This window comes from Protopterus annectens, chromosome 6.part1 (assembly GCF_019279795.1).
Source record: "Protopterus annectens isolate FY-2018-M chromosome 6.part1, PAN1.0, whole genome shotgun sequence".
Classification (NCBI taxonomy): domain Eukaryota; kingdom Metazoa; phylum Chordata; order Ceratodontiformes; family Protopteridae; genus Protopterus; species Protopterus annectens.
This window is the reverse complement of record NC_056738.1, coordinates 176,017,426-176,040,013: the sequence shown is the minus strand read 5'-3', so window position 1 is coordinate 176,040,013 and position 22,588 is coordinate 176,017,426. Positions and strand designations below refer to the sequence as shown.

The following is a 22,588-nucleotide window of genomic DNA, read 5'->3' as shown; positions in this document are numbered from 1 at the left end:
AAACTAGCTTTAACTAATTTAAAATGAGTTAAGTATAAAAATGCATGTCTTGAATTGCCCTCTAATAGATATTCCTGCTGTTTTTGTCTGTAACAGAGGATGTTGCCAGTGAGTTGGAAGACATAGAAGTTGCAGATGGTGATCATGGTGCCTCTGACGAAGAGTGGGAGACCGAAGATGAAGGAATAGATGAGACCACAGAACCTATGCAGGATGATAGTGAAGTAACCTTCTCAAAGCACTCAGGTGTGTGTGTTTGTGTGTGTGTGTGTGTGTGTTGTATACTGCCTTCAGAAATCGAGTAAACATTATGATGGTGTGTGTTCAGCTTGTACTGCATGCCTGTGACTAATGACTGGTTGAAGCTTCAACATGATTGGGGAAAAAGATAACTTTGTTTCTTGCAGAGGGAGAAGTCCCTTGCATACCTCATGGTTGGGGGGGGCAGCCCCTCCCCCACATTTGCCAACACCACAGTTGCACAGTCAGTGAGAAAAGAGAAATCTCTAAAACAGTGAATTGTTGCAAGCACTGTAATGGCAATGTTGCCAACAATTATTTCATGTAAGAAAAAGCAAATGATGAGTTGCAGAGCTTCTGATTTGAGAGTGAGCTGCCACGTTATCCACCTTGCATTTAGCCATTTCTTGTGAAGCCAAATATTTTCTTGTTTTCCCCTGGTGTGATTTACTACTATAAAGGAAGTTTTATTCCAGGAAGCATATATATTTGTCTTTAATGAAATACATCAGATTTACTGACAAAGTGCATTGAAGGCCTTTCATAGGACTGCCTTGTGTTTGGATAGCTGACATTTTTATACTCTGGAAAGTTTTATGCATGTGGTAATTTAATAACATTTTATGTAATGCAACAGGATGGGGACTTCTTCAGCACACACAAGTGATTGTTTTACAAAGATTAAATTCACAGCCTTTGACCACATTGGCTCACTTAGTCGACTTTTTTGTATTCCTTCTTTGACTGTTAACCTGTGTGTGTGTGTGTGTCTGTGTGTGTCCTCAGACCTATCAGTTATTGACCTGTCTTCTACTTAACATTTGCTTCCCTCATCCTTTGCTCATGTTTTGTTTCTTGGTCATAATTTCTTAGTCTGGCAGGTGATGCCTTTGTGTAGTGTATAAATGTTGAGTATTTTGCGTTGTCACCTCACAGTAAGACGTTGTCCTGTTCGATTCTCAGCTAAAGCGTCTTCTGTCTGGAGACATGCGTGAATGGGCGTACCTTTGTTGAAGGTTGTGCGTCAGGGCTGGCAACTCTGCACGTAAAAAATCTACTCCAATCATTACTGGACCGGAGTTCCGCTGTGGCGACCCCTAACCGGGAAAAGCCGAAAGACACAACAACTGACCCTACCACCCTTTCTAGAACATTTGCTTTCCTTCCCTATCCCTTGTTCATGTAGTGACAGTTGATTTTGGTTTCTTAGTATTCACAGGTTAAACCTGTCAGACCATGTATGAAGTCCGATGTGTTTGTTTGTATGTTGTATTTGAAAAGTGACTTGTGTGTGGTATAAATGCTTTTGACTCCCTTACTACTAATCGTTTTCCAGTGGACCCCCTTTTTTTTCCAGGCCTTATTTATTGTATTTCTTTTGTTTTCCTGGTTAGCCCTACTAGGCTACTGACTTCTTTTTGAGTGGAGAAATGAGGCAGTATTTCTATTATTAGGTGGAATGTGACCAGGGCTTCAGGGAACTTTCCCCACTCTTTTTGCTAGGTGCTGTGGGATCTTTTAAATCCACATGAGCTACCACAGATTTAAGCAGATGGGGCCTCTGACCTCTGGCTGTTGTTGCAGTTTTCTCCATGTTTATAAATGTCTACCTCAAAAGTGGTTTGAATTTATTCTGTAATTTTCAGGGACTGTTGATATCTTAATTACCTGTAAATGCTAGTAAATTAGATTGTGCTCATACCCTCAAAGTCAAAATAGCAGCTGCACCGTTAATTTTAATGGCAACATTAATTCTTTTAATATCCCTTTTCTGTCAAACATCTGAAAAGAATAAGCATTTTTTTATAGGAATGCATATTATTTTTAGGCCCTAGACAGCACTATGCATTTGTTTTTGTTAGCTTTATATGTGTTACTCTGAAGAACTGAAAGTTGCACTTCTGTGTTTGACTGAGTATTTTGTAAATGTTTCAGTTTCGTAGGCCATTCTGGTCTGAATTTTGACCTAGTATGTTTGTCTACTCCTTTGAGACATTTTAGACAATTGTCATAAGATAACCTGAATAGTCAGCCTTGTACTGCATGTTGCTTATCTTAAAAACCATAAAGAAAAGCAGGCAACAAAGTCTGAAATGTGTACATGCCAAGTGAAATCAACATTTATTTGGTCTTAAACACTTAATAAAAAAAAAATTATAGTTTAATTCTGAGAAAGTAGTGCGTTTTATGAAATATGGACCAAAATAACACTAACTATTTTGATATATCCTGAATTTGTCAGACTGGAAAAACATATCGTATACATATTTGTGAATCAAATGCTAAATGACGCCACCCAGCTGAAGATATAGGACCACTCCTAGTACCTAGCAGTGTAGAACCATATTTCTAAAATCCAGCAAATTTCTCACAGTAGTATGCTGTGACTCTTAATTGTGAAGTTCACTTAGTTGGTGATTCCAGGCAGTAGAACAGCTTATTTTGGTTCTTCTCAAGGAGTACAAAGAAAACTTTAGATGTTTACATACATAATGTTCAGGATTGTAACTATTTTGACAGACTTCAGATTTTTGGTTTTATACTATGTTTTATAGGAGTCAAGTTATGCATGGGGTTTAAAGCTTTATATAACAAGGAGTTACAGTTTTACTAGGACTGGAGTTGGCCCACTCAGTTTTGTTAGGTTTTTAGTTAGCACACTAAAACTGTCATGATATAATAATCTGTTCTTATCTTGGCTTGTTAGAACTGCATGTTTTAAATTTACCTCCAGTCATATTATTTGGTTTTGGAGTAAATTCCCAATTCACACATGTAATTCTAGCGCTATGAATAGTTTTAAGATGCTTAAGTTTTAAGAACCCCAGGGTTCTGTGCTGGGACCTCTCTTGCTGGGCATCTATTTTTCTGAAGTAAAAAGTGAATACCAAAGGACTCTGGATGACTAAGTTTGTAGATGACTGCAAGCTAGGATCAGTCCCCAAATGACTTGGCCATCCTGCAGGAAGGTTTGTCTCAAATAACTCGTGCCAAAGTAGTGGGCAGAAACTGAATGCCAAAAAAGGCATTATTGTATCCTTTGGGAAGTCCTTTACCCCAGAAAACTACTACATTGACAATATGCACCTAAGAGTCGACCCAGTTGTTCAGGATTTAGAAACTTTTACGTGGGCAGTGACCTAACTTTTGATCAGCATGTGTCTATTTTTGTAAGAAAGTCCTTTCATATTTCACAGCTTATAAACAAAGGGATTGTGTCTAGTTCTAGGAATGTCTTTGTTCCCCCTTTACTCCACCTTCATTAGGCTAGAATAGTCATTGAATGTAATATCCCCTTTGGCATGTATCTGTCTAGACATGTGCAACAACTGAAATGCCCACAGAGATACCTTATAAAAGGACGTAAGGCCTAAACAGCATGTCCTACATGGACAGACCCAAAGCCTTGTCACAATACTTGGTACCCTACAGACTGTTAAGAGTTGACCTGTGTCTGACATAAAAGGCATCGCCCAACCCATTACTGATATATTTACTGCACATCAGCAAGTCATTTGGCATCAGAAATACTTGGTGTAGGGATCTAAACTTCTTCTGTAACATTAACAGAATGGTTTGGCGGACAGGTATAGCTCGCACAAGAGACCACTGCTGTGAAACAGACTTCTCATCCGCATAAAACAAAGTTCATCCCTGTTCATTTTCAAACTCAACTTAGCTCTATGGATGGGGAAACCCCAGGAATGTCCCCTGTACTACTAATGGACAGAGGCAGTTCCAAAATGCTTTATTACATGCATGGGTTTTTTCAAATTACCAATGGTATGAGCCCAGTTATTCTTACCTATCCCATGGTTGCTAATTATATAATTAAGGCCAATCTAGAACCGAGTGGAATAGGTTACTTCGAGCACAAAAAAGAGAAACTGACTAGGCTTAAAATGGTCCGCTAGCGTAGTAACCGACTGTGTGTGTAGATTCTTGGTTTGGCCATTCAGTGTACCCTCTAAACATGGAATCTGTATGCTAACATGGCTCACTGCTGAAACACAGGAACACTTTGAATGAATCATTGAGTACAGTGCTCCCTTGATTATACTTTACCAACCATATGCAACAACTGGAGCATTATTAAAGGCTCCTTACAAGAAAAAATACAGGGTGTGCACACTATGTCTGTGGATTGCCTCAAAGTCCTATCCCTGTACTCTTGTCTCCTACAGGCAGCTGAGAGAAATGCTATGCCTGGCCTACAAAGCATCCTCTGGTTGATCTGTTGCACACCCAAAATGCAAATACAATCAGAATTACCCAATCCAGGGACATAAACTTTGTCTGCAGCATAAACTGAATTTGTTAGAGGGACAGGGGTGTGTGTATCTGAGACTTCCCATTGTCTGGTAGAAGCTTCCCATCTATGGAAGCAGAGTTCTTCCCTAATCCAATTCCAAATCTTGAACCATTGGATGGGGAATCTGAAATTTACTCTTGGTCTGGCACATGTCTCTCTAGTAGACAAAGGCAGTCTGTAAATACTTGGCCAGTCATGTCCGTACCTGCATATACCTCTTACAATAACTCTAGGGTATCAAAACTTCTCAGATACATTTGGTAACAATGAATAAGCTTAACTCCTGGAGTTGTTAGTCTAGTAATTACATAGACTAATAATAATTTTGCATTATTGCCCTTTACTGCATATGAGAATGACTATGAATGAGTGCAGTTCCGATGGCAAAAAACTCCCTGTTCAGGAAAAAAAATGTATATATATAATTTTTTTTCTAATGTAATGAGAACATAGTTAAGATGTGTATTCTGGACCAGGGCTGCATATAGCAGCCTGAATAGAAGTCCTATACCCCTGACCTCATGTAAAACAAGTATAATGCAAAATGGCAGTCTGTGGCAGGGAATACCTCTGAACTCCTTACATTTGGCATATTGTAAAACCAGTCTGTCTTTGAGAGTTCAGTGCAAAATTTGTAGGGCTGTAACATTAGGATGTTCAGTTGCAAGAATACACAAAATACTGTTTTTCTAACTTCTGCAAATCACGGTGTTTGAACAATGGCATGCTAATACTGAATGGCGGGTTTGTTTCAGTTGTAGTGGCTTCTCAAAGTAACTGTTTTGGCCTGGTGCTTTGTACCCCAGCCTGAGCAGAAACTGAATACTATTCCAGTGGAAAGGGAATATAGTTCAGATTGTCAGGCATTGACAGCAAAGACCTGTGAACACTGGCACTCTGTACCTTTGTGTAAAAGGCCATTGGTCAGTCATTCTTTGAGAGGTCATGATAAATATTGCAGGGAACTGTAAGATGAGCAGGCACAAAATTCACATAAGATTGTTACTCTACTTTGAGAATTTTGGTGTAGGTGAACACTGAAGTTAACCTCAACATTCCGTTTGCTTCATATGACATTTGAAATTTGACATGCTACAATTTAAAAATTAAATTCTGGAGGCATGTATGATACTTCTAATGTAATGACGAATTTTGTACATATGCTAATTCTGTACATATGCTGTATAGCATGAGCTGAAGCCATATACTCCCAACAGAATCCACGTGTGAGGTAAAGTGCCAGGCTGTTAGAACTGTATGTCAAAACTAGGTTTGTACAGGCATGTGTGTTAAAAGCTGTTTTATATAGTGTTTGTGCTTAAAATGTAACTACAGCATGCCCTACTGGAAAAGAATAGAAATGTACATGCACTATTGTAACAGTTTAGGTGTATATAATTTGACAGAGGAAACTGGAATACAGGAAGTTAACTTCAGAAAAATAGCTGAAATTAAATTACTATATTACAGCAAGGGGACACAATGTCTGTACTAGGGAGTTTTCTGTATTGTCCCAGCTGCCATCAGTGGTTGTTTTGAGCCTGGGAACTAGGGAGTCAGATGACAAGCAATGATGTCATTCTGGAAGTAATCCCAGCAGTAATATTTGAGATATTAATCTGAGGACTCTTCGAGAGAGAGACTCCGCATTCTGTAGTCTGTCTTGACCTGACAACAACTAGAGAAGATCCATTCACCACATCTGCCTTGCTCTGTAAGTAAGTTAACTAGGGTATTATTCTCCTAGATTCAGTCAGGAATATAGTGAAGCATAGTTTATAGGTTCATAGGTTCGTACTAGGCTATCTGCCCTAAGGCATTTATAAGCCTAGCCAGAGTGTATGTGGCTTACACCACCCCTTTAAGATGAGAATACTACGCCCTTTTAGGGTTCAGTTTACTATGCCTCTGTCTAGTAGTGACACAGAGATGACCCCCGGGGTAAACCTACGGTCTCCCATCCACTCGTCGAGATTTCTCTTGAATAGAGTCAGTGAGGGGCTCTGCCTAACATGGACTGGGATTCTGTTCCAGAGTGTAGGGAGCCTCTGGGTTATGAATCTGTCCCTCCAGCACATCCTATTTATTTCTGTGTTGAGGTTTAAGTCACTTGTTCTCGTGGCTCTGATGGATTTGGATTTTCTGAGGTGGAGCATGTCCATTAATTCAGGATTGGACATGGCCTTGTACGTCAGGCACAGATCACCTCTGAGTAGGCGGTATGCGACTGAATAGAGCTGGAGTTTTTTCAGTCCGGCAGCATATGACATATGTTTAAGACCCTTTATCCTCTTGGTGAGGAACTTTTGGGGTCTTTCCAACTGCTGCTGGTGTCGGGTGAGATACATCCCAAATGGAGCATTGTACTCAGTCATTGGCCTGATAAGAGAAGAGTACAGGGGCACAATGACCTCTCTTGATCTAGATGTGAAACCCTTCATGATAAGGTGGGCAATATAGAAGGTCTTCCTAACCACTTTGGCAATGTGAGTGTCAAATGAGAGGTTACTGTCAACCTGGGTCCCTAGGTCCCTGATTACCTCTTCCGTACTTAATGGATTACCGCCTATATGGTAATTTGTTGGTACCTTGTTTTTCCCAAAGGGTATGACTATACATTTTTTGGCGTTCAGCTTAAGGCCATGGCTCTGGCACCAATTATCCGTTTCTATGAGGCCTCTCTGAAGGATGTTTTTGTCCGCTGGAGTATCAATTATGGCGCCCAGTTTGCAGTCATCTGCGAACTTTGTCAGCCACAATCCTCCTATGTTTGCCTGTACTTCGGAAAAATAAATGCCGAACAAGAGGGGTCCCAGGACTGAGCCCTGTGGGACACCGCTTGTGACTGGCTTAGAGTCTGACATAGCTCCAGCAACTCTGACCCTGTGGGTTCTGTCCTTGAGCCAGTTTGCAACCCATCTTGTGACATATGGGTTTACATTTAAGCTGGTGAGTTTGTCTATGATGCCCGAGTGGGGTATTGTGACAAAGGCTTTTGCAAGGTCAAGGTAGGCTGTGTGAACTGCCTTACCCTCATCAATGGCCTTAGTGACTGTTTCAAAAAAGTCGACCAAGTTTGACCAAGTTCAAAAGGCAGGATCTGCCCTTGACAAAGCCAAATTGAGTAGGATCCAATGTCTGTAGGTCCCCAATGTCTTTGTTTATGAGTTCCATAATGATCCTCTCCATAGCTTTGCAGATCAGGCTCGTCAAGCTTATAGGGCGGTAATTTCCAGGGTCCGTAGAGGCACTGCCTTTGTGAAGTGGGACCACTGTTGCCACTCTTTGGGTACATATCCTGTAGTAAGGCTAAGATTAAACAGCAGCCTTATGTGTGGGTTTAGTTCCTCTTGGAGTTCATGTAGCACACAGCCCGGGACACCATCCGGTCCCATTGATGCTGTGTTTTTAGCTTTAGAGAGGGCGGCTCTCACCTGGGCATCTGAGATGTTAGGGAGGCTACACTCTGCTGGGATAGTTATTTCTCCTTTTGGGGGGGGAGGGGGAAGAGAAATTTGCACTGAACCTGTCTGCCAGAATGTTGGCAATGTCAGTGGGTTCAGTGTATTTTGTGTCATTTTGGACTAACTCTAAGCATATCTGGGAGTTTCCACCCAGGTTTCTAACATAGCTAAAGAAGGCCTTGTGATTGTCTTTTGCGATTTTTCTCTCAAAGTTGGCCTTGGATGATTTTATGAGAGATCGTAGTTTTTTGCTAGTACTGATCAGAGACCCCTTCCCTTTTAGGGATTTTGCTCTGTCATGTAGCAGCTTCCTCCTCCTGTTGTAAAGTTTGTTTATGGCTGGGGTCCACCAGACCGGGCACCTGCCTTTGGGGGAATGGGTCCTGGTTTTATTTGGGATTGCATGATCCATGCATTCTTGAAGGTGCCCATAGAAGGCATTTGCAAAGGATTTAGCAGTGTGGGTTGTGGTTTCCACTGGCCCAGGGGCCTTGAAGGATACCACTTCAGTCTTAAGAAGTGTGAAGTTTGCTTTTGAGAAGTTCTTCACTGTGGTCTTTTGTGCAGGGGGTGGGGGCGGGATGTGGATTTCCAGTGAGATTAATTTATGGTCTGATCTTACCAAAGAGGGATATACTTCCGGTGTGGAGCATTTTGTCCCCATGTTTGTGATGATCAGGTCTAGTATATTGTCTCCTCTTGTGGGAATGGTGACTAGTTGTTCCATTGCATTTGAGTTTATGAATTCTAGGAACCTTTGGGCTAGGGTGATGTTCATCATGCATACAGCTGCAGTCATTACAGATGGGTTCTCCTGCCGTCAGGCGGGTCCTCGGTCGGCCGAATTCCAAAGTCTAGGTCCGGCGTCGGTTGTTGTCGCCTTCTTCCCTGACGTCAGTGCAACAGGGGTATATAAGACACAGCCAATGCCATTTTCTTCAGTCTTTTTTGCCGCGCGGTGCCCGAAGCAGAAGCAGTTCGCAAGTGCCGGTCGGCCAGCTCCTGAAATTACGAAAATTTGGAAACCGAAGTCTTCTTTAAAGCTAAGTACCCCATTGGGGAAACTTTTCTTGCCTCTGACCGATGTCAGACAAAGTTAACAATTGTATTTCTTGTGGGGAAGCAAGTACCGCATAAGGATTTCCATTCCCTCTGTATTCCTTGTTTAGGCCCAGACCACGACGTCTCGGGCTGTCGCTTTTGTGCTACTTTTAATAAACGCACTACTAAGCATCGGGCGGAGTTCGCCCAGCACTTTTTTGGTAAAGCTTTTAACTATAAAATGTCGTCGGAGACTCCGACTACTGTTTTGTCCAAAAAACGTAAGGACAAAGAACGACACGCGAGGCCCGCGGTCTCCACCGACACCACGCCAAAAACGGCTACACGTGGTCCGGTTCTCAGTGAGGCACCTACGCAGCCCCTGACTACCGACGACACTTCTCTGGCGGTGTCCTCTGTAACCGAGACCGCAGGTTCCTCGGCCCACACCCTGACTACAGCTACCGAAGCCACTGCGAGTGTTGAGCCTCTTAATGTGGACAGGTCTACTTCCACCCATGGTGTCTTCAGACCTTCTTCCTTTTCCATCAAGGCCTTTACTAAGTCTAAATCAGCCATGCACTCCCAGAGGCCTGTTGCACAGGGCCCATCTCCAGGCCCCATGCCTAAGAAGCAGATGCTCAAAATGGCTGAGGATTTAATTACTCTTATCAGGGGTTCCCAACCCCCACTGGACAAGAGACCCAGAGTGGAGGAAGAATCTCCCTCTTCTGACCAGGGCTCCATTATCTCAGAACATTCTGATGAAGAGGAGCATTCCTACTCCCCTTTTGAAGATTCTGATGCAGAACAGTCCATTCCTTCTGTATCCCCCCCAGAGGATTTCTCATTCGGGGAAACATTGCATACCTTGAGGGAACACTTCCATTGGGAAGGCCAGGACTTTTCAGATTCAAAAAAAAGGCTTAGGGAATTTCTTCTGCTACCTCAGCACAGACCTCTGGCGATACCTCCTGTCTTGGACATACTTGATGATGTTTATTCGGAGGCTTGCCTTAATCCGGATTCCCTGCCTGTAGCCCCAGTCAAGCCTGATAGGTACTACAGAGTTCCTAACTCACACCACTTTCTTTACAAAAGCCATAATGCTGACCCAGAAACCATTTCTCAGGGCCCCAAGGGAATGAAGGCCTCTACTGCTAAGAATCCATTACCTTCCGAAAGAGAGTCTAGATCCTTAGAAAGGTGGGGAAAAAAGGTATATGCCTCTGCCACTCTAGCCATGAGGGCCTTAAATTGTTAGTTCCATATGCTTAAATATCAGCAGTTTCTGTTATCACAGTTAAAGAATAAAATGTCACAACCTGAACAACCAGATCTGAAGGAGTTGCAGGATATGATGCATAGCGCAGAACAAGTATGTAAGCACACCTTACAATGTGGTTATGATGCTCTAGAGGCCTCGAGTAGAGCTGCAGTTACAGGATCAGTCATTCGTAGACATGCCTGGCTTAGGGAACAAACCCTGCCTGATCATGCCAAAGCTAAATTACTAGATGCTCCTTTACAAAAGGATGTATTATTTGGTACTAATGCTGAGGAAATACTAAGGAAAATGGAAGAAAAAGCTAAATCTATGCAAACTGTTAAGGCCTTTCTACAGGTACAACCACCATGTTTTAGTAGAAATTGGCCTTCAAAAAACTGGTCCTTTCCAGCCATGGACAAGCCCCAAAGAGGTAGATACAGACGCGCAAGGGGCAGAAGACAATCTCAAGGATCATATAGAGGCAGACAATGGCACCCTCCAGCATCAAGAGGTGGCGAAGACCGTGCACAGCAATACAGAAAACAAACCCAATGACTTTCCCCTTTGCATGCCAAACAAGGCTCAAATGGCAGCACCCTTGGGAGGAAAGCTGGCATTATTTTCAAAAAACTGGCATATTGTCGCAAAAGACAAATGGATCCTGGACATTATAAACAGAGGCTACAGATTTAATTTTCACACTCTTCCAAAAATGAGAGGCATGCCGAACCTGCCACACAATCAAAGAGCAGAGGCACAAATACAAATTTCAAAGCTCATGGACATGAAAGCTATTCAAGAGGTACCTACTCACGAACAAGGTCAAGGTTTTTATTCCAGACTATTCCTAGTACCAAGGAAGGGAACCGATTGGAGACCCATTTTGGACTTATCCATCCTAAACACATTTCTACCCGTACCAAAATTCAAGATGCTCACCTTACAGCAGCTTCTTCCCATGCTGGGCAAGGGGTCTTGGCTGGTAACATTGGACCTCAAGGAGGCATACCTGCATGTCCCAATCAGACAAAGTTGCAGAAGATACCTCAGATTTCTTGCAGGTTCAATCCACTATCAATTCTCTGCATTGCCCTTTGGCTTATCTACTGCGCCCAGAGTATTCACGAAATGCCTGGCATCAGTAATTGCCTACTGCAGACTTCAAGGGATACAAATATACCCTTATTTGGACGACTGCCTGATCCAAGCGGACAGCAAACTCATACTTCTGGAGCATCTGGCTTATGTAACACAGTTATTGAATTCTCTGGGATACACAGTCAACAAAGAGAAATCCAGGCTAACACCATCTCAGAAAATAATTTTCCTGGGTGCCAACTTGGACACAAACACCCAGATGGCCTATCTTACGCCAGAAAAACAGGGGAAACTAACTCAGTACTTCAAGATACTAGCAAATTGTACCAGGCTAACTGCAAGGAAAATCCTGCAGGCTCTGGGCTTCATGGCATCTTACATTCTTCTAATCCCATGTGCAAAGTTGCATATGAGGAAACTTCAATGGTACCTAAAAAACCTATGGTCTCAACACAGCCACAGTTTGGAAACAATAATACCACTAATTCCATGTTTGCAAAAGGAATTTCTATGGTGGGCTCAAGCATGCCAAACAAACGCAGGTCTACCATTCTGCAAACCTCAAGCAAATCAAGTCATCACAACAGACGCCTCAGACTATGCCTGGGGGGCACACATGACAGACAGGTGCATTCAGGGCAAATGGTTCCAAAAGGAAAAGCACCTTCACATCAATCAAAAGGAAATGCTAGCAGTGATAAATGCAATTACAGCTTTCAAGTACCTCCTGCATCCAGGACAATTATTAATAAGAACAGACAACACCACAGTAATGTGGTACATAAACAAGGAGGAACACATTCATACCCCGTGCAGGCTGGCCATGTCACTTTGGAACAGGGCTCTGGAATGGCAAATTGAGCTTCAAGCACAGTACGTGCCAGGTATGGAAAACACGCTGGCAGACAATCTAAGCAGAAATATGACAGACCCTCATGAATGGAAGTTGCATCCTCAAGTGTTTACAAAGATAATCAAAGCATGGGGAAGGCCAGACATAGATCTATTTGCCTCCCACAAAAATCACCAATTGACAAAATTCCGCTCAAGGACATTTCATCCAAAGGCCTGGAGAGTGGACGCCCTTTCTTTCAGTTGGGCAGCACAGACAGTTTACGCCTTTCCACCTCTTCCTCTACTGCCCAAGGTGCTTTTGAAAACAAGAGCAGACAGACCAAAGATGATACTGATTGCTCCAGACTGGCCAAGATAACACTGGTACCCACTCCTGAGGAGTCTAACACATTCTCCTCCCTGGACCCTACCTCTAATGCCTCTTCTTCTGACTCAGCACAGCTACAAAACTCTTCACAGTCAGCTGAAAACACTCAATCTGGCTGCATGGAAAGTTCCTTAACACCACAACATACCCTACTCTCCAAGGAGGTACAGGATGTTATTTTGGAAGCCAGAAGGCCATCTACTAGAAAAGCTTACTCCGCAAAATGGAAGCGGTTTTGCGCTTGGAATGAGAAAAAGGACCAGGATCCTAGAAAACTGAATTTGCCTCCGATATTACAGTATCTAACTGAGCTGCTGAACAGTGGACTTTCATTCTCCTCCATCAAAATCCATGCCTCAGCCATTTCTGCAGAATACAACACTGATCCACCCTTATTCTCTCACCCGCTCTTAAGACAGTTCCTCAGAGGGGCTAAGAATATAAGACCTCCAAGGAAACAACCAATCCCAGCCTGGGATCTTAATTACATTCTAGAAAAATTAACATTGCCTCCTTTTGAACCAGCTGCCTCAACAGATTTGCAATATTTGTCCTGGAAAACAGCTTTCCTTCTGGCTATTACCTCCGCTCGTAGGGTCTTGGAATTACAAGCTCTCATGGCTGTGCAGCCCTTTCTCATCTTCCATCAGGACAGGGTTTCCCTACGAACCAACCCGTCATTTATGCCTAAGGTAGTATCCAGGGTAGCTTTAAATCAGGCCATACACTTACCTACCTTTTACCCCAATCCTCAAAACAAAGGGGAAAGGCTGCTACATTCCTTAGACATCCATAGACAGCTGCGTTACTATTTGGACAGAACAAAGCCGTTCAGGAAATTGGAACAACTCTTTGTGTCCTATGCTGTAGGAGCTCAAGGGAAGCCAATTTCCAAACAGACAATTTCAAAATGGATAGGCCACTGCATACATTTTTGTTACTCCTTTCATGGTAAATCGGTGCCTGCAGGCATCAGATCCCACTCCACAAGTGCCACAGCTACCTCTGCAGCCTTCCTCAGAGGAGTTCCTACCAATGATATTTTAGAGGCAGCCACTTGGAGTTCAGTGCATACCTTCACTAAACACTACCACCTACCTTTATACTCCAAAACAAGAGCAGGCTTTGCCACTGCTGTGTTGCAGGGCATTCTGGCTCCTCCTAATTCCACCTAGTGCCTACCACCCTGTGCGTAGCTTTGGGATTCTACCCATCTGTAATGACACCAGCTGTATGCACGATGAACATAGTACAGTTTTGTACCTGCCATAAATGTAGATGTTCGAGTGCTAATACAGCTGCAGTCCAGGTTACCCTCCCTCCTTCCCCTCTTGGTACAGGCCTAGTGGCTAACTCCTCCTCATACAACCTGTTGGGTTATCCTTCTATGGTGTATTTGCTTGCATCTACTGAATTTTGATTATATTGCATTGCATGACTATACATAGATATATAAATTATGTATTGCCTTCCTTCTGGGGGCACCTGACATCTGGGGCAAGAAAGACTGAAGAAAATGGTGTCGGCTGTGTCTTATATACCCCTGTCGCACTGATGTCAGGGAAGAAGGCGACAACAACCAACGCCGGACCTAGACTTTGGAATTCGGCCGACCGAGGACCCGCCTGACGGAAGGAGAACCCATCTGTAATGACTGCAGCTGTGTTAGCACTCGAACATCTACATTTATGGTAGGTACAAAACTGTACTTTGGGGCTTGAGTAATGTTCTCAGTCTATGTTTGGGTAGTTGAAGTCTCCCAAAATGATGGTATTTGGAGAGACATTCATACTCTCCAGTGTCTTCAGGAAGGCTGTGTGGGGTTCCTGAGTTTGAGAGGGTGGTCTGTAGCATGCTACAAACTGTAAGGCAGTTTTGCCTATGGTTAGTTGCACCTGGATAGTCTCCGATGCTTCGTGCGTTGCCACTAACCTGGAGGTGTGAGTATCTTTGATGAAAATGGATACTCCCCCTCCTTTTGTGGTTCGGTCCAAGTTTTGGGGCCGGAAAGCATGATATGAGGTAAAACCTGATAGTGCTGGGGTGCTCTCAGGAGCCTTGAACCAGGTTTCAGTCACTGCACAGACATCAATGTTCTCCATACTGAGAAGGGCTTGAGGCGTGCATCTTGAGGTTTAGACTTCTGGCATTGAGCAGCATTACCCTTAGTTTTTTTCCACTTGTGTTTTCTAGGGAGGTAGGTTTGTCATTTGAGCCTTGCCTAAAAAGGCACTATGGGGTGGCAAGAGCCTTGGCCAATATCCGGAAGCCCAGGGGTGACAGGTGCAAGCCATCCCTTGCGAAGCAGCGTGGCTTGTCAAGCATGTCATCCCAAGCAGACAGACATTGGATCCCCTTAGAATGACACAGGTAATTAAGCCAATTGTTAAAACTGATCATTTTGTCTTTGTACTGTGGTATCATTCTTGGTGAGGGTAAGATGCTGCTCAGGGTCAGGGTCATACCGGCCTGGGCTACATAATCAGAGAGCTCCTCTATGTCTCTTTTCATGTAGTCCAGGAAGGTACGTCTCAGGTCGTTCACACCGGCATGTACAATGACTGAGTCATATTTGTACTTGCTGTGGAGTGACCTGAGTGCTTGTGTTATGTGGCGGATTCTAGCTCCCGACAGGCAGCTTATTGTGACCTTTTCCTTATTCAGTCTGGTGAGCGGGACGTCAGTGTGTCTGACTATGGAGTCACCTATTACAAGTGTGTCTGGCTTGTTTTTTGGCCTTAAGGGCTGTGACTGTTTAGCACACTGACTTTGTGAACTATGTGTTGCATGTGCTATGTCTTGAGGTGGTGGTTGCTTTGGTGTCTGCTTTGGAGGCCTCTGTTGTTTTGGTGGATTTTTAATCAGCGCCTCCAAGTATGTTTTTGTGTGTTTATGTGTTTGGTTTGCTGTTGTGATAGTTCTATGTGAGACTGGGTTTGTGGTGTGCGTGGTTACCTTCTCCTCCTGACTGGTCTTGCCAGTACTGAATTGAGAGAGCTCAGCCTCCAGTTTGGCTATATAGTTGTATCTCTCGCATATATTTGTATTTGTTGGGAGGAGGAGAGGGTTGTCTGTGTACATGAGGCAATTGTAACATTGCCTCAAGATTCCCAGATTCACCAGCTGAACAGGAGAGGACGCCAGCAACTGACCCTTCAACATGCTAGAAATAGTGAAAAAGATTGCTGTGTAATTGAGTCAGAAAGGACCTATAGGGAGATGTGTACTCAACAGAATTTAGGTGAAGTACTTTCTTTTGTTTGAGTGCTTTACCTGTATAAAAATGCTTTAGGAGCAAGTGCTGAGCTTTTCAGATATAGTATAGGCTGTTTAGATTGCAAGTAGAAACAGTTCCAAGGGAAAAATTGAAGAGCAGACCCGGCGGACCCAGAAAAAGTTCAACCTTGTTTAACCTTGTTTAACCGGCGCTGCGCTATGCGCACGAACGCGCAAACCCGTGCAAAGGCGGATTTCAAGCAGTGAACTACAAAAGAGCTAGGAATGGTCCCAAACAACCAATTACTACAGCTTCTTGTGCTGAGGTCACTTCCCCCAAGGACAGGTAGGCTGCTCAAGGCTCCCCACTCCCACTGGTGAGCAAAGAAACGTCCTTCTATCCAAGTAAGGTAATGGACAACACAGGAACTACACCACAGCCCAGAATATAGCAATGCCTGTATACTGGTCTAAACTAGTCGAGAAAGGCGGGAAAACAAAGATTATTTTTTTGTAGAAATACACAGAAAATGCAGAGACGGTGATAAATTCGTTACACAGGCTAGCACACTTTAGTGGGCAGCCTCCACAGTTAAATTAAACAAACAAGCAAGCAAACTTTCGATTAAATTCGACTAAATGTAACTTTAAGTGCAGATTTAAAAATAAATGCAGTAATCGGAAAAAAAACAGTTCAGGCTAGTTTAAAGTAAGCAACAGAAGCTATTTCCAGTGAAAAAAAAGCAAATATACTTAAATCCAGAAGGTAGTCGCTTTTTCAAGTTCCTTGCTGCTAGGACCACTCTGTAAACCCACGTGGAGCTTGTCTGAGCAGTATAGCCAGAAAATGTTTTGTTTATTTATTTGAGACTGTCCTGCAGTGTTGCTTTATATAGTTCCTGTGATTTTGAACTCTGTCACTGTAATTATATACGGAGTACTTTCTTGCTCTTTTATTATTAAATGTATTTATTGTGGCTGATCTTTGTAGAGCTATTTAATTTCTGAGAGTACTTGCATATTTATTTGGTGATGCTGTGGGCCACAGCCTTGCTGTTGGTCAAACTACCATTTGTATTAATGCACAGTAAGATTGGACAACCTTTGTTAACATTCTTAAAGTAACTGATAAGGAGCTGGCTGGTGGCAGCGATAACTGCTTTATAGTCTGGGCACATGTGGGCATAGCTAGTAAACCTGTGCCAGCCTTTCCTGTGTGTGTGTGTCAGTCAGCTACTTGGGCAGGGACACTGAGCACTGGCTGGACAGAGAGGGTGCTGGAGGTCTTGGCTTGGCCACTCAGCTGAGATCTCAACTCTATAGCTCTGCCAGTGGGGAGTCTTATTGGGAATCTGGAGAAAAGAGGGAGAAACCAGCCCTAGACTGACAGTGGTCTCTGCTCTTAAGAGAAATTACACTTGATGCAGAGAACTGCATCTGGAAATAATGTGCGTGTACCTTGTCATCCTCCCATTGTATGCCCCCCACAGGTGCCTAGTGGTGAGGATTGCGGCTCCTTGATTACTGGCCAGTGGTGGGGCATCACAGGTATAATAAATATGCTGATTTAAGGATCAGGTTTCACAATAACTGACAACATTTTTTTTAGCAGTGTTAATGTTTTTCATTGGAAGAAACAACCGGGCTGGAATCTATGGAATACAGTTTAGCATAAATAAATGTAATACCATATTTTTTTGGAAAACCTATTCTAAGAGAGTATTTATTTAATTCAAGTTATGCAGTTACCTAAGGCTGATGCCTGTAATTATTTAGGTGTTTCACTTACTTCACCAAATCACCTTATTTAGAAAAAAGCCAATGGGCAACTTGAAATGTTACCTTAAGAGTAAGAGGGAATCTTATCTGGCCCATTTATATCAAATATTCATCAAACCATTTTGGAGTATAATGGTACTTGTAATCAGTTGAATAAGTTGGAATCAGTACAGAAAATGTTTACTAAAATTAAATCTTTGTCAGATTTATTCTATGATGACAAGTAAAGGCTGTTTTGTTTTTTTATTTGTTACCAACCTTAGAGGTAAGGTAAGTTTGGAGTATATAGCTTTAAATGACAAGCCATCATAAATCTAGATTTTAATGATAACATAACTAACTAATAAACATTCAGATTTTGCATATAAGATAGGGTGCTATAGAATGGGATTAGGAGGATTGTATATTACACAAAAAATTGCAATAAGCAAGACCTCATCTTTTGAATGTTTTTAAATGAAATTTAGGTAAATGGAGGGGTAACTGGGCATATGATTAATCTTTTAGGGAAACAGTGTCCTCTGTAACCTTAGGGCCTGAACAGTGAACACATTAACATAAGCTTTTTGCACTCAGAAACTGCCGTCTAACAAGCTGTATCATTGACTTGAATATCATGAAACTACCTTCTGCTTTCACACACAGGCTGCCTTCCCACAGAGGTAGGCATCTACTGTGTCCACATCTGATTTAACAGTTGTCAGACATGTATACTGAGCCACCCAGTGACTCATATCAGTGATCATGTAACAGTGGTCATATAATTGACTTTTGCTTTCACACAGGCTGCCATCCAAAAAGCCACTTTGTGTACATGTCTGAAGTTTGATTGTGAAGTAAGTGAAAAACCTAGTGATCACAGTAATCGGTTTCAGCTTTGTTTCTTTCAGATAAATACACACTTGTCCCCAACATGCTATAGCATTGATCATTTATCAGTGACAGTTCAGTTGCAGTTTGCTTTCAGACATGACCTGTCTTCCCCATTCCCACAGAAAGCCACCTTCTGTATAATCTTTCAATATTTGATTGATGGTGATGAAAGTAAAAGAAATACCGGTCAGAGAGAAAATGTATTTGTAATCTATTCAGGCTTGTTGCTTTCAGTCACATATACACAGCCTTCCCCAGCTAGTCATATTTGTGACTTTTTTAACTGTGATCATGTAGTTGCTGTTTACTTTCACATACACCTTATACTCTCAAGAAAGAAAGCCACTTTCTTGTACAGTTTGAGTGATTGGTCTTTATGACCATTGTAATGTACTTCAGCTTGCTACTCTCATAATTGTATATTGCTTCCGAGCCATATCTGTAGTCATTTAAAGATTTTCATGTAACTGTGCTCTTCTCGCAGCTTCTTCCTCAACACATATGCAGATGCGCATGTCCAGATCGAGACCGACACACACACACACACACACACACACACACACACACACACACACACACACACACACACACACACACACACACACACACGTACGTATACTGCTTTGTACACCTTTGGTACACTGCCCCCAAGAAAGTAATACCATTGATTTATTTAACAGTAATCATGTAACTAGTTTTTGCTTTCACACAGACTACCCATGCACAAAAAATGGACAGCTATTGCATTCACTTCAGCTATATTATAGCAAAATGAAAGAAGTAATGGCAGTGGGGATATATTTCAGTCTGCTTCTGTTATTTGCAGCTCCTACTCCTCCTGACTTTCAAATAAATTAAAGAAGGCTTTGAATAAAAATGAGTGGATTACTGGTGTAGGTAGTATATATGTTACCACTGCTTACAGATGTATCTGTTGAAGGTAGTCACTTGTCAGACTGAACATATTAGGAAAGAGTAGGGGTGTTTTAATAAAACATAATATTACACTCAAAATCATTCAACATCATACAGTAAAAGCCCCTTACGTCTGTAAGTATATACATAGTTATCCAGTATCTCATCAGCTCCCTCCCATCAATCAGTAAATTAAAAAGAAAACTATAAAAAAGTAACGTTTCTTCATTCTTTCGCCTACCTCTTTCCTGTAATGCACTTCCAGACTTCATTAATCGTATCCTCGTTTTTTTTATCATTAATCAGTACTTTCTCCCTAGCTTTCTTACTATAACACCAATGCTTATGGCACAACTACATCATCTGTCCCTCTGCTCTCCTCCTTTAATAGCCCCACATATCATCAATGCAGTAAAGTATTTTCAGTAATATTCTCTACCTGAGCTATCCCTGTTTTATTGGCTAATAAGTTTCAAAAACTGCTAAACATCCCACATTTAAATAACAAATGGCCTGTATCTCTTTAGAATCATAGGAAGTAAAAGGCAAGCAAGTCTGAAAACCATGTCTCCTTGCCGTATATGAAGTTCAAGGTGTATCCCTCAGTTCTAGGAGGGAAAACCTATCAGGTCACAAATTAACTTGCAAGTACCCATCCATTTGTTAAGGCTGGTCTTGAAGGAGGCAAGGTGTCATTCTGCTTAATTGGCAGGAGCAGTTTTTCACAGTTATGACAACTGTTGGGCAATAAATGTATTTCATACTTAATGTTTATTTCTTTGTAGATGTTTGTCTTGTGAAGTTATAAGAGATACATTTGGCTGGAATCTTTTCTTGGTAGTTAGATATTTTAGCCAGTAGTTAAGGTAGTTTACCAGTCATGTTTTTCATCAGTATCCTTTGGTCCTTTCAAGATGTATGATTGTTGGGTACATGCCAAAAAAAGAGCATCATACTACGTATAATTAATGCAGTGTACAGAGGGACAGTAACATCCTTTGACCTAGATGTAATACTTTTTGAAATCGATAAACCAAGAAATATCCACTAGTTTCACTAAAGCAAGGCACCACACACCAACTTGTATTTAAGCAGTTTCATTCTGTTTAATTTTAAAACCAGAACATCATCAGAAATACAAGTGAAAAAAAAAACAACTGTTTGAAAAGAACACCATCACATCAGGTGACAGCAATTAATCAAATCATTCTTGGAAAATGCACACCCCCAAATCTAATTTGTTAAAACGTTTTGTTTAAACAGTTCGTCCTGGCCATATAGTAAAATTCTCTTTAACAGTAACATAAATATTATTATAACGAATCAAAATTTTACAAACTAAAACTCAATGTAGACTTCATTAAACTTTTGCAAATATAAAAAAAATTTGATATTAGTATATTAATTCAAATCCCGGAGCACAATCTGCCCTTAAACGTACTTGCCAAGTTGACTCACGACATTCAAGCAGTCTGACATCCCCACCAAAAGTTTTGCTGGTTATACTGTCTAGTACAAAAAATGTAAACTTTCAAAAATCACTACAAAGTAGAGCATGATTTGCCAATGAGTTATTAGTGTCCTCCTTGCAAATAGCAAGTGTATGCTTGTATATTCCCCTTTCAAGGCATCCAGTTGTTTTACCAGTGTTAATTAATAACTTCCAAGTTTCGCAAATAGCAGTGTACATCACAAACTTTGATTTGCAATTCTGTCTGCCCAAATGTTTATTTCTTAAGGTGAATAAATGATGAGTGGGACACTTAACTACATTGCTTGCAATCTCTGCACCAAAAAGTGCCAGGTGTCAGATTACTCGAGCCATTAACCTGTCGTTCAAACGAAGATTTAAGGTTAAAAGATTTTTTTGTATGAAAAAAAAAAAAACTTTGCTTCCTATTACTTTGGCCAAGTCAGAATTACCCACAATAACGTTCCAATTTTCAATAATCATGTAATTTAGATATGGGAATAGGAAAGGCCAACCTAAAACTTAAGTCATTTAGTAACAGACGCACACTCACATTCAATAGCCAGTCAGTCTACAGAAGATCTCGAAGAAAGGCTTGGCCTAGCCTTACCATTTCTAAGCAGTGAGACTTCATTGTCTTAACGGTCAACCAGTCAGGATCGTAAGTACGGTCGTTGAAATGATTCTTCAACTTAGTCTTTTCCTTGGTGTAAATGTGTAAATATTATCAATTGTCAACTTGCTCGAATAAATAAGCTGTCCTTTGATCACACCTTTCTTCATACTTACATGGTGTAAATTTTCACGATGTATATATTGGTTGATGAATGTCTGTTACTGGTAAAACACTTGTAGGTGGTGTGAAGAAATGTCAAAAATATTAATGCATTTCTGATGAAATTCTGGTTTTAAAATTAAATAGAACAAAAGCACTAAAATACAAGTTGGTGTGTCGTGCCTTGTTTTGATGAAACTAGTGAATATTTCTTGGTTTTATTTGTTTGGGTGTCATTCCGCTACGCTATTGTTACTTTTTGAAATCAGTTGTGCTGGCCTAGCCCCATTGTAGGAATGTTTCTGTGTCTTGAGGAATGTTCACTGTCATTTTATCAAGTCCTGGCACCAATGCGCCTAGTAAGATTGGACACTGTTTAATCCTGGGTCTCCCATCTTTTTTATTTTTAACCTGCTTCTGTCCTTGATATAACTTCTGTCTTTAATGAGTTACCAGTACAAAGGTATGGTGCTAAACTGAGGCCATGCAAGGACCATCAGAATTCTTCAGAGGTGTGACTGTGTGAATCTTTAATACCTGAGTCCTACTAATTATTAATGGGCAAATATATCAGTAAAATAAGTATGTACAAATCCACTACTGTTTACTTACTTTACTGTACCAAGTTAGGAAATACAAGAATATGCCATAATGCTAAAGAATACTCTCTAGGTTCAGGACTTGCATTGCAAATGCAGCAGTTGACACACCTTTAGTTCAGGGCTGATGCTGTCTGATGGAAGCAATACACAGCCAGTACATGGGGAGGTAAAGGTTGTGTGCGTTACCTTGCATCCATTTTACTATATGTATGTGAGTAGGAGAAGGGTATCGGGTCCGTAGGTGGTCAGTGAATGTGCTATGTGTTGTCTCTTAGCCAAAGCAAGGGTGTACTGAGCATGCCTACATCTG

The 22,588-nt window shown here is 41.6% G+C and overlaps 1 protein-coding gene across 1 annotated transcript in view; it reads left to right on the top strand.

The window, feature by feature from the left end:
* The window catches only part of LOC122805450 (angio associated migratory cell protein), a 925,733-nt gene that overhangs the window by 56,473 nt on the left and 846,672 nt on the right, over nucleotides 1-22,588 (top strand). The window contains exon 2 of the mRNA XM_044075608.1: nucleotides 97-246. Coding sequence (XP_043931543.1) covers nucleotides 97-246 — 150 coding nt within the window. The remainder of the gene's footprint in view (nucleotides 1-96; nucleotides 247-22,588) is intronic.